Below are 13,693 nucleotides of genomic sequence, written 5' to 3'. Positions count from 1 at the left end.
ATATGGGTCTATGTATATGTATATACACCAAATGTTCTGTCCAGACAACACGGGTCTATGTATATGTATATACACCAAATGTTCTGTCCAGACAACACGGGTCTGTGTATATGTATATACGTCAAATGTTCTGTCCAGACAATATGGGTCTATGTATATGTATATACACCAAATGTTCTGTCCAGACAACATGGGTTTATGTATATGTATATAAATGTTCGCTGAAGGTTATCGCATATTCTTACAACTAAACCACCTCAGGCTGTTCAGTTGTTGTATTGATGGTGCAGATATATATATAAAGTAGTTATGAGAATATTTTTCTTTCTCATGGTTTATGAAGGGAAGTGTGTCTGTGTGTTATTCTCATAGTAAAGTTTCATCGAGCTATCTGTGGTCACCGGGGGACATTCTGAAAACTAGGATTGTCTTATATTCGGGTGACTACAGTATATATGTTTTTGTTATAAGTGGTGTTGAAAATGGTTGGTTGAGAATTTTTTAAGCCAAATAAAAAATGATGAAGTCGGCTTGAATGGACGATGAAGAAAACAAATTATGTTGTCATCATCTTGATGTGAATTTGATACTCTCGTAAACTTGTAATGTTTTCTTCATTGCCTGTTCAAACCCTCTACAAACCTTATTGTTTCAAGGTGGATTCCTCGATATATATCAAATTTAAATGTACACGACATTCAGCACATAGCCGTTCTGTATATTGAACAGAAAGATAGGAGAGAAGGCAACTTGATAACAGCTAACTCTTGTCTCACCAAATAGTTATATTCAATTATCACACTTATAGTGCACCTTGAAATGTATTCATGAATCTTGGGATTTCAAGTCCGGTCACCTTAACCACAGATAACTCCTGGCTTTGAAAATTGTGTTTCAAACGCTACTCAGAAATGCAAACTGTCAGTCTGTCTGTATCTGAAAATGTAAAACTATTAGCTCGCAAACGAAAATTAAACCTAATAAATACGTTTAAAACTATATATATAAATCTTGACGTGCAGGAAACTAAATAAATCCATTCAAGTTGACGTAAAATACAAACACACCAGAGTAATCGGACCAACAGTGAGCTAAGCCTGTCGTATATGTTTCTTTTTAGAGGTATACTGCGAACACATGTACGTGGGTTATACGGTTTGGTTTGAATTTCGCGTAAATCTACACGAGAGCTGTCTGCGCTAGCCGTCCCTAATTTAGCAGTGTAAGGCTAAATGGAAGGCAGCTAGTCAGCACCACCTACCGCCAACTCTTGGGCTACTCATTTACCAACGAATAGTGCGATTGATCGTCACTTTATAATGCCCCCACGGCTGCAAGGGCGAGCATGTTTGGCGTGACGGGGATTCTAACCCGCGACCCTCGAATTACGAGTCGAGTGCCTTAACCACCTGGCCATGCTGGGCCTGGGTTATACGGACGTCTGTTGGCAGCGGGCACTGGTGACTTCATAGTTTACCGCCAGGGTCACATTTTCCAGTCTTCACATAGAACCTTTAGTTGCGATCCAATAAAACTTAACTAAAGATCTCTAACTGCAGTGCAGGTACGTAAAACAGTCATGTTTTTGGTGGTAATGATGTTATCTTGTAATAAACACCTAAAGTATCCGTTAAGCTAACTTCTTCATGGATGTATTTCATGTTATGCTGAAGCTAGACCACTGGGAGTTGAGGTTAAATGTATCTATACTGACAATTTACCCAACTTAGATTTGATAAGACTCGCTCATTAATTTAGTTAAATAAACAGGTGTAGTTAACTTTGCTGCAGGTATGTGCTGTAAGCTAGTTCTCAGAGTTACATTTCAGAATAAATGGAAAAGGAGAAGACGTATTCGAAAGTGAAAAAGATCAGGGCCCCATCTGTTGACAATTAAAAGAACGAAAGTGAAGAAAGGTGCACTGATAGTTATATGACTCAGGGGTGTGCAACAGGCGGCCCGCGGGCCACAACCCGGCCCGCCAAGCCATTTAGTGTGGCCCTAGTTGTTGTAATCTAACCATGTGGCCTGATCTGTAATCCAACGCAAATGGAATATTTTTAAAAGCATCGTTCCTACGGGATTCCCAGGCTTCGACTCGACAAACTTCTAAAATTATCTTTGCTAGAGAGGAGCAGGCCGAATTCGATTGGTCGGCCTCCTTAGGGCATGAATAGGTGACGTGCACTAGCACTATTGTCTACGACTCAACGTCATGTCCTGAACCTCGCCTTCGCCCGCTGGCGACAATTTTCCCTAACCTCTGCTGTCCGTGATTCATTATTGGTGAAAATTTTATTACCTTTTACAGTTACTACAAGAGATTGAAGGTAAATTGATTATTATTTAGCATATTGTTGTGACTTTACTGAATTTATTAACATTTTGCTTTCAGATGCATCTGATTCTATGTACAGTGTGACCTCGTTATTCGCGGGGTTACGTTCTTTACCCTCCGCGAATAGCGAAAACCGCGAATATTGGACGCAGTTTTAAAACGTATATGTATGCGATTATATACTATATGAAATGCTTCCCAAACACTAATGATACTTATACTCATTGATGCAGTAATAATGTAGCAATATTGCATACTGTTATGTATTTCACTAAATTGTACCGTGCGTTACCGGGCTGTGCTTTGCCGTTTGCGTTGTTGGGGAAGCTGAGGCAGTCAGCCAAAAGCAGTCAATCTTGTTTGGTGAAGACGACAATTGATAAAACGGCTTGATTGAGTAAATACAACAGAAATCTCCTCGAAAAGCCCTTTCAGTCTCTGTGACCTACAAAACGCAGTTCGCGCATAACCCGCGAATATGCGGGGCCGCGAATGGCGAACCGCGAATAGGCGAGGTCACACTGTATTTTGCTATTCTCAATTAATTTAAGTACCGGAAGGCTATGATCAGGATGCCAATTTAGAAACATGTGTTTCTGTCCATAAGAGGTTCCATGTGTAAATAAATTCTATGTTTTTTCTACTTTGCTATTTTCGTGAGAATAATTTTGTTTTGATTTCAGGGCTAGTAAAATGTCAGCAGTTAAGAAACGAAAAATTGATGATGAGGGAAGGTTATTCAACAGTGAATGGTGCACAAAATATCTTGTTGTCCCACATAATCAAGGTGTTGTCTGCCTCGTCTGTCAAACTACAATTGCAGTCATGAAAGAGTACAATATTAAGCGACATTACGCAACTAAGCACTCCTCCCAGTTTGATGAAATTGTTGGTCAGGCACGAAAGGACAAAATTGAACATTTAAAACATCCATTGAAAAGCAACAAGGTGTTTTACCACTTTCAAGAAAAATTCAGAACTGGTGACAAAACTGAGTTTTAAGCTTTGTGAATGTATGGCAGAAAAGGGAAAGCCTTTCAGTGATGGAGAATTTATTAAAATTGTTTAACAATATTCACAGAATATGCATGTCCAGAGAAAAAATATTTGGTGGAGCAAACTAGCCTTTCCCGCTTTACTGTCTCACGCAGGACAAAAGATCTTTCAGAGGACATCAAAGAAACTTTGAAAGAGAGATTGAATTCGTGTGAAGCTTTCAGTCTGGCTTTGGATGAAAGCACTGATATCAATGACACATCCCAACTTGTCATTTTCATCAGAGCTGTTACTGCAGGCTTTGATGTTTTCGAAGAGTTTTAGATATGGCAAGCCTTTCCTCCACAACCACAGGACAGGATATTTGTGAACAAGTGCTTAAGGTTGTAGAAAAGTTTGAACTGAATCCTTATAAATTATGTGGTGTTACAACAGATGGTGCTCCTTCCATGACAGGTAGGACAAATGGATTCACCAAGAAATTTCTAACTGCAATTGGAGCACAAGACGTAGTTGTAAGCCATTGCATTATTCACCAAGAGAGCTTGTGCACCAAAGTTCTGGATTTTGCAGAAGTCATGAAAAATGTCGTCCAATGCGTAAATTATATTCGAACACGAGGATTAAATCATCGACAATTTAAAACTTTTTTAGATGAGCTGGACAGTGAGTATTCAGATGTTTTGTACTTCTCTGCTGTCCGTTGGCTTAGTAGAGCTGCTACTTTGAAGAGATTCTGGAATCTGCGAGAGGAGATTAAGTTCTTCATGGAGAGCAAACGTCAGAATGTGGACTTCTTGAGCAATGAGAACTGGCTGAATGACTTAGCATTCCTCACAGACATTACACAGCATCTGTCTGATTTAAACTTAAAACTACAAGGGAAAAGTCAACTTGTGAATAAGTTGTTTGAGCATATTTGTGCTTTTGAGAAGAAATTGGAACTTTTCCAGGTTCAGTTGAGAAGAGCCATATTGACCCATTTTACATGTCTTGCAACCAGGAAACTGGAATTTCCTAATCTGGATTGCACCAAATATGGAACCAGTGTACAAAAGCTGCGTGATGAGTTTGCAAACAGATTTCCAGATTTCAGACAAACTGAAATTAGATTGAAATTGTTCGCTCAACCTTTTGATTTGGCAGTGGAAGACAGTCCTGATGATTGCCAAATGGAACTCATTGAACTGCAGGCTGACATGGACACTAAAAGGAAATTCTCTGAAAACAGTTTGCTAGACTTTTACAAACTCTGTGTACGTGAAAAGTTTCCCAATTTGTCCCGTCATGCACAAAGAATTGCCTCCCTTTTTGGTAGCACCTACTGCTGTGAGCAATTTTTCTCCAAAATGAAGCTCATCAAAACCAAATGTAGAAGTCAGCTGACTGATGAACATTTGACCAGTCAGTTAAGAGTGGCAACCACTTCTGTCAAAGCTGATATTGACAAGCTCTGCAAGGACTCTAAATTTCAAGTGTCGCACTAAAATGATCACTCATGCAAAAATATAAAATATTATTGCTTGCATTTTGAGAATTTTTTTAATTTATTGTGCATGTACACGAATAAGCTTGTTTTTTAAGTGGCCCCGCTTGATTGATGAAGTTGGTTATATGGCCCACCGACGAAAAATGTTGCACACCCCTGTTATATGTCATTCACAATATATCTGCCCTGTCTATTGTGTATGAGGCTCTCCTCAAGCCGACATCTGTGGTCCAAGACCTAGTTATATCATTAATTACATGAAAATGATTATTTCGGACTGAACTAAGTTTCTGTACATTTTTATCAATGATATACATTTACATATCAGAATTAGGTATATGATTTTTTTTATTTATATCAAATTGATAAGTGTTCATCTCTAAGTCCAGGTGTTAATGGCAGTAAATACGTCTCTCGTACGCATTGATATCGAGTTGATAATTATTATTCTTAACATTGTTTAACACAAAGTGGAGTTTATTTTTTAAATCCAGCTAGGCTACCTTGTTCTAACAGTGAAATTAGTGTTGAAGTACGGTTAGGCTACCTTGTTCTAACAGTGAAATTAGTGTTGAAGTACGGTTAGGCTACCTTGTTCTAACAGTGAAATTACTGTTGAAGTACGGTTAGGCTACCTTGTTCTAACAGTGAAATTAGTGTTGAAGTACGGTTAGGCTACCTTGTTCTAACAGTGAAATTACTGTTGAAGTACGGTTAGGCTACCTTATTCTAACAGTGAAATTACTGTTGAAGTACGGTTAGGCTACCTTGTTCTAACAGTGAAATTACTGTTGAAGTACGGTTAGGCTACCTTATTCTAACAGTGAAATTAGTGTTGAAGTACGGTTAGGCTACCTTGTTCTAACAGTGAAATTACTGTTGAAGTACGGTTAGGCTACCTTATTCTAACAGTGAAATTAGTGTTGAAGTACGGTTAGGCTACCTTGTTCTAACAGTGAAATTACTGTTGAAGTACGGTTAGGCTACCTTATTCTAACAGTGAAATTAGTGTTGAAGTACGGTTAGGCTACCTTATTCTAACAGTGAAATTAGTGTTGAAGTACGGTTAGGCTACCTTGTTCTAACAGTGAAATTACTGTTAAAGTACAGTTAGGCTACCTTGTTCTAACAGTGAAATTACTGTTGAAGTACGGTTAGGCTACCTTGTTTCAGTATACCTTATTCTCACTTTTAAAATTACAAGCTGAAAACACTTGACCAAAGTATGACAAATTTTAAGCTACGGTATTACAGACTGCCGACTGTGAAAATGCACAAGCGGGGCGACCTGATAATTCAGATATTTGATAAAATTATCCCCTATTTTCAAACTGCCCCTCAAAAAAATAAAAAAAGTTTTATGGGTAGTATTGTTTGAAAGTTTGTTTGTTTTTTTTTCAGAATTTTTAAAATTATTCTGCAGTCCAGTCTTTAATGTGTAAAGATATGTAATCTGTTTGTGTCATTAACTGGTTTAATTGGATTGTAAGTGGCTGAACAAGCGTGTATTACACACACTTTACAAAAATGTAGTTTTTGAATTTCGTGCTACACAAAGGCTATCTGCGTTAGCTGTTCCTAGCAGGGTAGGGCTAGAGGGAAGGCAGCTAGTCAGCACCACCCACCGCCAACTCTTTTACCAACGAATAATGGGATTGACCGTCACATTGTAATGCCCCCATGGCTGAAAGGGCGAGCATGTTTGGTGTGACGGGGATTCAAACCTGCGACCCTCAGATTACGAGTCGAACGCTTTAACCCACCTAGCCATGCTGGGCCTTTACAAAATGTAAGTCATTTAAGGGTCTATCAAAATATGGACACAAGCCATCATCCAAACACACACATCAAGACTGAGACATCATAAATAAAGCAAGTCTGAAAAGCAGTGTTTTATTCCATCCATTATAAAAATTACAAATTACAATTAGAAGCTGACTTATATACAGACAGCAGTGGTTGATCATTCAGTAATTAAATCATAATTTTTTATAAAAAATGTCATAATGAGCAAACCACAGAAATACAGAAATGTTGAACACTTAGCAAAAAAGTACATCTATAAATCATTCCCCTCACAGCTCGAGCTCAGTGTTGTTTGAATTCAGATGTGGAGGCAGTATTCTCCGTATATTTAGATAGAAACCTAAGTCTTGAAAATGGTCTAGACGAGTTGAAATCTGATTATTAGACTAGATTCTTCATGTCGTATTTCAATAAATTATTGTACCTTCTGAGCTGCTATACCAGAAGGTACAGCTATATTGGTTCTGCATGTATATACTATATCTCACAGAAGTAGGGGGGACAGTCCCCCATAATTCTTCCTATTTGAAATGGTATTATACTATTATATTATACTAAACGCTTGTATATTTCATAATGATCAAAAGTACTAATAACAATTAAAAAACAATTTAACCCTTCATTTTCTGCTTTCGTAAGCCTGCCTACCACCCGACGCACAAATACTTGCAAAATTTTGCGATACGCCATTCAAAATCTTACGTGAAAAGTGCTTGCATCATATGATGTCAGTTACAATCACCTCCACTAACATCATACGATTTTAACCGCAGTTGAAGGGTTAAAGATATAAATTCTCACTTTTGACTTATCTAAGAATACAAAGAGGGCCCGGCACGTGCCTTTTGCTCGTGACTTAAATAACGTGTATAATTGAGTATCAAGACATTAAGTTTAAAAAAAAAACTAACAAAGAATTTAAAAAATACCACTTTTCAGTATTTTGATAAGAAAAAACAACCATAAAAAACAGGTTTCTTATAAAAAATGTATACAAGGAAGAAGATAATACAATTACTGAAAATCAAACCAAACACACGTGCTTACACTGACGTATTCCAGCTTAATAACCCTACTTGACTAATAGCTGCATTAGAAGGTAAACAATAATAACTGTCATTTGGTATCTTACCCGTGAGTTAGCAGAACATGAACACATTCCAAGTATTTATTAGCACTCAAGTTTGTACCCTTTACATTGGAGTGAAAATGTCAGCTAGAAAAATCTAGCTAAAATAAGGACAAAAATACGTTCTGTTTAAAAAAAAAACAAACACGCAGAGATTTCATACATTCTCCAATTTTAGTGTGAAATATTTCTAAAAACCTACGAGTTAAAGCAAAGGGAAAATACGTTTCAATGCACCAACTACACTAGACCTACTGCAGCCAGTGCCGAAGAGGCCTTTCACTCATTACCAAGACTCATCAAGATCAGCTGAAGTACACTCATCTTTTGTACTCTGTCTGATTCAACGTATGTATGTAAAAGTGCGAGAAATTGAACAAAATATTGAGTGGTAAATTTGCCTAAACTTTTGGGTAGCCATACATCTACACATACCTTACGTTGTATTGTACAATTGATGTTGCCATACATCTACACATACCTTACGTTGTATTGTACAATTGATGCTGCCATACATCTACACATACCTTACCTTGTATTGTACAATTGATGTTGCCATACATCTACACATACCTTACGTTGTATTGTACAATTGATGCTGCCATACATCTACACATACCTTACCTTGTATTGTACAATTGATGTTGCCATACATCTACACATACCTTACGTTGTATTGTACAATTGATGCTGCCATACATCTACACATACCTTACGTTGTATTGTACAATTGATGCTGCCATACATCTACACATACCTTACGTTGTATTGTACAATTGATGCTGCCATACATCTACACATACCTTACGTTGTATTGTACAATTGATGCTGCCATACATCTACACATACCTTACCTGGTATTGTACAATTGATGTTGCCATACATCTACACATACCTTACGTTGTATTGTACAATTGATGTTGCCATACATCTACACATACCTTACGTTGTATTGTACAATTGATGCTGCCATACATCTACACATACCTTACCTGGTATTGTACAATTGATGTTGCCATACATCTACACATACCTTACGTTGTATTGTACAATTGATGCTGCCATACATCTACACATACCTTACGTTGTATTGTACAATTGATGCTGCCATACATCTACACATACCTTACCTGGTATTGTACAATTGATGTTGCCATACATCTACACATACCTTACGTTGTATTGTACAATTGATGCTGCCATACATCTACACATACCTTACCTGGTATTGTACAATTGATGCTGCCATACATCTACACATACCTTACCTGGTATTGTACAATTGATGCTGCCATACATCTACACATACCTTACCTTGTATTGTACAATTGATGTTGCCATACATCTACACATACCTTACGTTGTGTTGTACAATTGATTAACTGCCATACATCTACACATACCTTACCTGGTGTTGTACAATTGATGTTGCCATACATCTACACATACCTTACGTTGTGTTGTACAATTGATGCTGCCATACATCTACACATACCTTACGTTGTGTTATTGTACAATTGATGCTGCCATACATCTACACATACCTTACCTGGTGTTGTACCAGTTGATGTTGCCATACATCTACACATACCTTACGTTGTATTGTACAATTGATGCTTGCCATACATCTACACATACCTTACGTTGTGTTGTACAATTGATTGCTTAACCCATACATCTACACATACCTTACCTGGTGTTGTACCAGTTGATGTTGCCATACATCTACACATACCTTACCTGGTATTGTACAATTGATGCTGCCATACATCTACACATACCTTACCTGGTGTTGTACAATTGATGTTGCCATACATCTACACATACCTTACCTGGTTGTTGTACAGATTGATGCTGCCATACATCTACACATACCTTACCTGGTATTGTACAATTGATGCTGCCATACATCTACACATACCTTACCTGGTGTTGTACAGTTGATGTTGCCATACATCTACACATACCTTACCTGGTGTTATTTGCAACTGATGCTGCCATACATCTACACATACCTTACCTGGTATTGTACAATTGATGTTGCCATACATCTACACATACCTTACGTTGTGTTGTACAGTTGATGCTGCCATACATCTACACATACCTTACCTGGTGTTGTACAATTGATGCTGCCATACATCTACACATACCTTACCTGGTGTTGTACAATTGATGCTGCCATACATCTACACATACCTTACCTGGTATTGTACAATTGATGTTGCCATACATCTACACATACCTTCGTTGTGGTTGTATTGTACAATTGATGCTGCCATACATCTACACATACCTTACCTGGTGTTGTACAATTGATGCTGCCATACATCTACACATACCTTACCTGGTATTGTACAATTGATGCTGCCATACATCTACACATACCTTACCTGGTGTTGTTTTGATTGATGTTGCCATACATCTACACATACCTTACGTTGTGTTGTACAATTGATTAACGCCATACATCTACACATACCTTACCTGGTGTTGACGCAGTTGATGCTGCCATACATCTACACATACCTTACCTGGTTGTTGTTGCAATTGATGTTGCCATACATCTACACATACCTTCGTTGTATTGTTACAATTGATTAACTGCCATACATCTACACATACCTTACCTGGTGTTGTTGTACAATTGATGCTGCCATACATCTACACATACCTTACCTGGTGTTGTACAATTGATGCTGCCATACATCTACACATACCTTACCTGGTGTTGTTGCAATTGATGCTGCCATGCATCTACACATACCTTACCTGGTATTGTACAATTGATGCTGCCATACATCTACACATACCTTACCTGGTGTTGTACAATTGATGCTGCCATACATCTACACATACCTTACCTGGTGTTGTACAATTGATGCTGCCATACATCTACACATACCTTACGTTGTTGTTGTACAATTGATGCTGCCATACATCTACACATACCTTACGTTGTGTTGTACAATTGATGCTGCCATACATCTACACATACCTTACGTGGTATTGTACAATTGATGCTGCCATACATCTACACATACCTTACGTTGTATTGTACAATTGATGCTGCCATACATCTACACATACCTTACCTGGTATTGTACAATTGATGCTGCCATACATCTACACATACCTTACCTGGTATTGTACAATTGATGTTGCCATACATCTACACATACCTTACCTGGTATTGTACAATTGATGCTGCCATACATCTACACATACCTTACCTGGTATTGTACAATTGATGCTGCCATACATCTACACATACCTTACCTGGTATTGTACAATTGATGATTTTTAGTGACCGAGATGTGCCAAGATATACACATAGAACTGTGGTTATACTTTGAAAAATGATCTTATTCAGCAAGAGTGATTAAATGTAAAATCATCCAGGAATTTCAGTAACTCAGAAACAGGACAAATGGTTCTTCAGGCTCAGCAATGAATAATATTAATTATAGCAACTTTGGCTTCCTGTAACTCCTGTGGTTCATGTTTTGTGTATTTGCACAAGATAAAGGTCCAAAAGACTGTTAAAGACATTAATTTACACCTGCACATCTAAATGGATATGAAACCACAGTTGTAGGAACCTTTTTCAACTCTTTTTAAGCATATATATATATATATACATCTGGCTTTATTAAATACATCACTAAATGGCTTCTGTTCCACCACACACTCACAAACGTGATTGTAGCCCTATTAATAGATTACAGCTTTATTTGCCTATGGGATAAAGTCCGAACACGATACCATACAGCCTAAACACATGAGTTTTAATTTGTTTACTCTTTAGTTTTCAACTATTAGTTCACTATCAGGTTTTAAGAATACTGGGAAAAACTACGATATTGAACAGTAATTCAGGAAGATCCAAAGGTACCACATTTGACTGAATTATTGTGTTTTATAACTCACAAGTTACTTACATTGAACAAACTTTCTATTGTTAACTGCTCATTGATTATACAGTTTCCACCACATGGTATGAATAGCCAGTGTTCACATTTTTCATACACAGAAAATAGTTTTCATCTTTTTTTGTTTTTACTGTCCATTTACTTAACTTCACCAACTAAAAATGTTCATGGCACTGATCTCTTTCATCTGTAGCATTAATCTTATCTGTACACATACACATATTCCTAAGTAATAACAAAACTGTGGATGAATATTGTTTATTTTGAGTGGAATGGTCTTACATTAGAGATAAACAAGAGATATCCATAAAATCATTGTAATATAAGATTCACGGACAACAAACGGACTGTTGGTCCATCGAGGCCACTTGGAACCACAACCATAGGGAGGAAAAGAAATCAAAACCTGATAATTTAAGTTTTTATCAAGCCTTCCCTAAAAGTTATTGTATCCACCAAATTTGAAGGCAAAGCATTTCAGTGGCCAACCACACTGTTAGGAAGATACATTAGTGCAAGTTGGAACTGACTCCTACCAACCAAAATTTATGCTTGTGTCCCACCATTAAAATGTGTTAAATATTTGTTTTTCATAATTCCTAATCTCCATATTCAGTAGAACATAAAGTTTCTCTACTCATATCTTGGAAGTTAAGATGTCCAATAATTATAACCTTAATCTATACCTTATTGTACAGATTCAGCTGTGTATGTGGTTCGTTTTAAAACAAATGATGAAATGTTAAATATCTCGAAATAATAACTTAAATAAATAGGGTGACATAGACATAACATGCAAAATATTTTATCAAATGAATAAGCCTGCCATCCACTCTACCTAGTAGTTAATTTGCTCAACGGTTGTGGTAATCATGAAATTAATTCATTTATTAGATATTGACTCAGTTTGAAACTTCAGAAAATGATTGGATAAATCATCTCACAGTGAAGTAACTTATGATTTCTAATAATCCATCAGGCACTATATCATGTGAGCCTGTCTTATTGCATGACATCCCCAGTTCAATAATTCCAGGTGAGATTTAAAATGTCTTACATTCTTACTACTTGTTAGTACAAACATCACTTTTAATCGACAATTCTATCACGTCATTCTGGAAACTGCTTCAATTACATGAGTCACCAACATTTTCTCCAGTGCATTGATCAACAAGCCATTGTAGCCAACTTGTGATCGGAGCTCTCACGAGCAAAGAAGTCTTCCAGTTTCCACTGCAAAGTTTCAAAGGTTGGCCTTTTCTGAGGATCTCTGTGCCAGCACTCAAGCATGATGTCATACAACTTTATCGGACACCCAGATGGACAGGGCATGCGATATCCGTGCTCCACCTGGTGGAGAACTTCTGCATTGGTCATACCTGAAACCCAAAGAACTGTTACTCTTGATGAAAAATCAAAATCATTACAATTCTCACATGAAGCTGAGAATCGTTATTGTACAAGAAGAGCGAACCACTATGGATGATGTTAAACTGTTGGTGCAGGTACTGTTCTAAACATGTAATACCAGAAGTTTACTAATCAGTCATACATATAAAGGGGAAGACAAATAAACCATTCTTTAAAAAGTGCAGCACAAAAAACAAACAAACTAAAAACATCAAAGTCTAAAATGGTTAATATAATGTATAAAGAATGAAAATATTTATTAAGTTTCTGAGAAATAAGATACTCTAACCACAATGAAATGTGACTAGACATGTCCAGCGTGATGTTACAACACCTAGAGTATGTATTACAGAACTTAGTGATATGTTAGTGACATGGTCAACTACCATACAAAAGGAGGTAGACAGAAGTAAAAGGATCGTTGCTGGTAGGAATAAGGCGTACAAATTTACGTGGACACATAAGACTGTACGCTGGGAGAACAATTATTGAACTTACATAAACTAGAATAACACAGGTATGTTGAGGACATACTAGAATAACACAGGTATGTTGAGGACATACTAGAATAACACAGGTATGTTGAGGACAT

General features: G+C 37.2%; 1 protein-coding gene across 1 annotated transcript in view; it reads right to left on the bottom strand.

Moving 5' to 3' along the window:
- Window positions 1-10,716: 10,716 nt before the first annotated feature.
- LOC143253997 (tyrosine-protein kinase Src42A-like) overlaps window positions 10,717-13,693 on the bottom strand; it is a 33,998-nt gene continuing 31,021 nt past the window's right edge. The window contains exon 8 of the mRNA XM_076508692.1: window positions 10,717-13,070. Within this exon, the coding sequence (XP_076364807.1) occupies window positions 12,859-13,070 (212 nt within the window). The 3' untranslated portion in view covers window positions 10,717-12,858. The remainder of the gene's footprint in view (window positions 13,071-13,693) is intronic.

This window comes from Tachypleus tridentatus, chromosome 6, assembly GCF_004210375.1.
Source record: "Tachypleus tridentatus isolate NWPU-2018 chromosome 6, ASM421037v1, whole genome shotgun sequence".
Lineage (NCBI taxonomy): Eukaryota > Metazoa > Arthropoda > Merostomata > Xiphosura > Limulidae > Tachypleus > Tachypleus tridentatus.
This window is presented reverse-complemented; position numbering and strand designations above follow the sequence as displayed.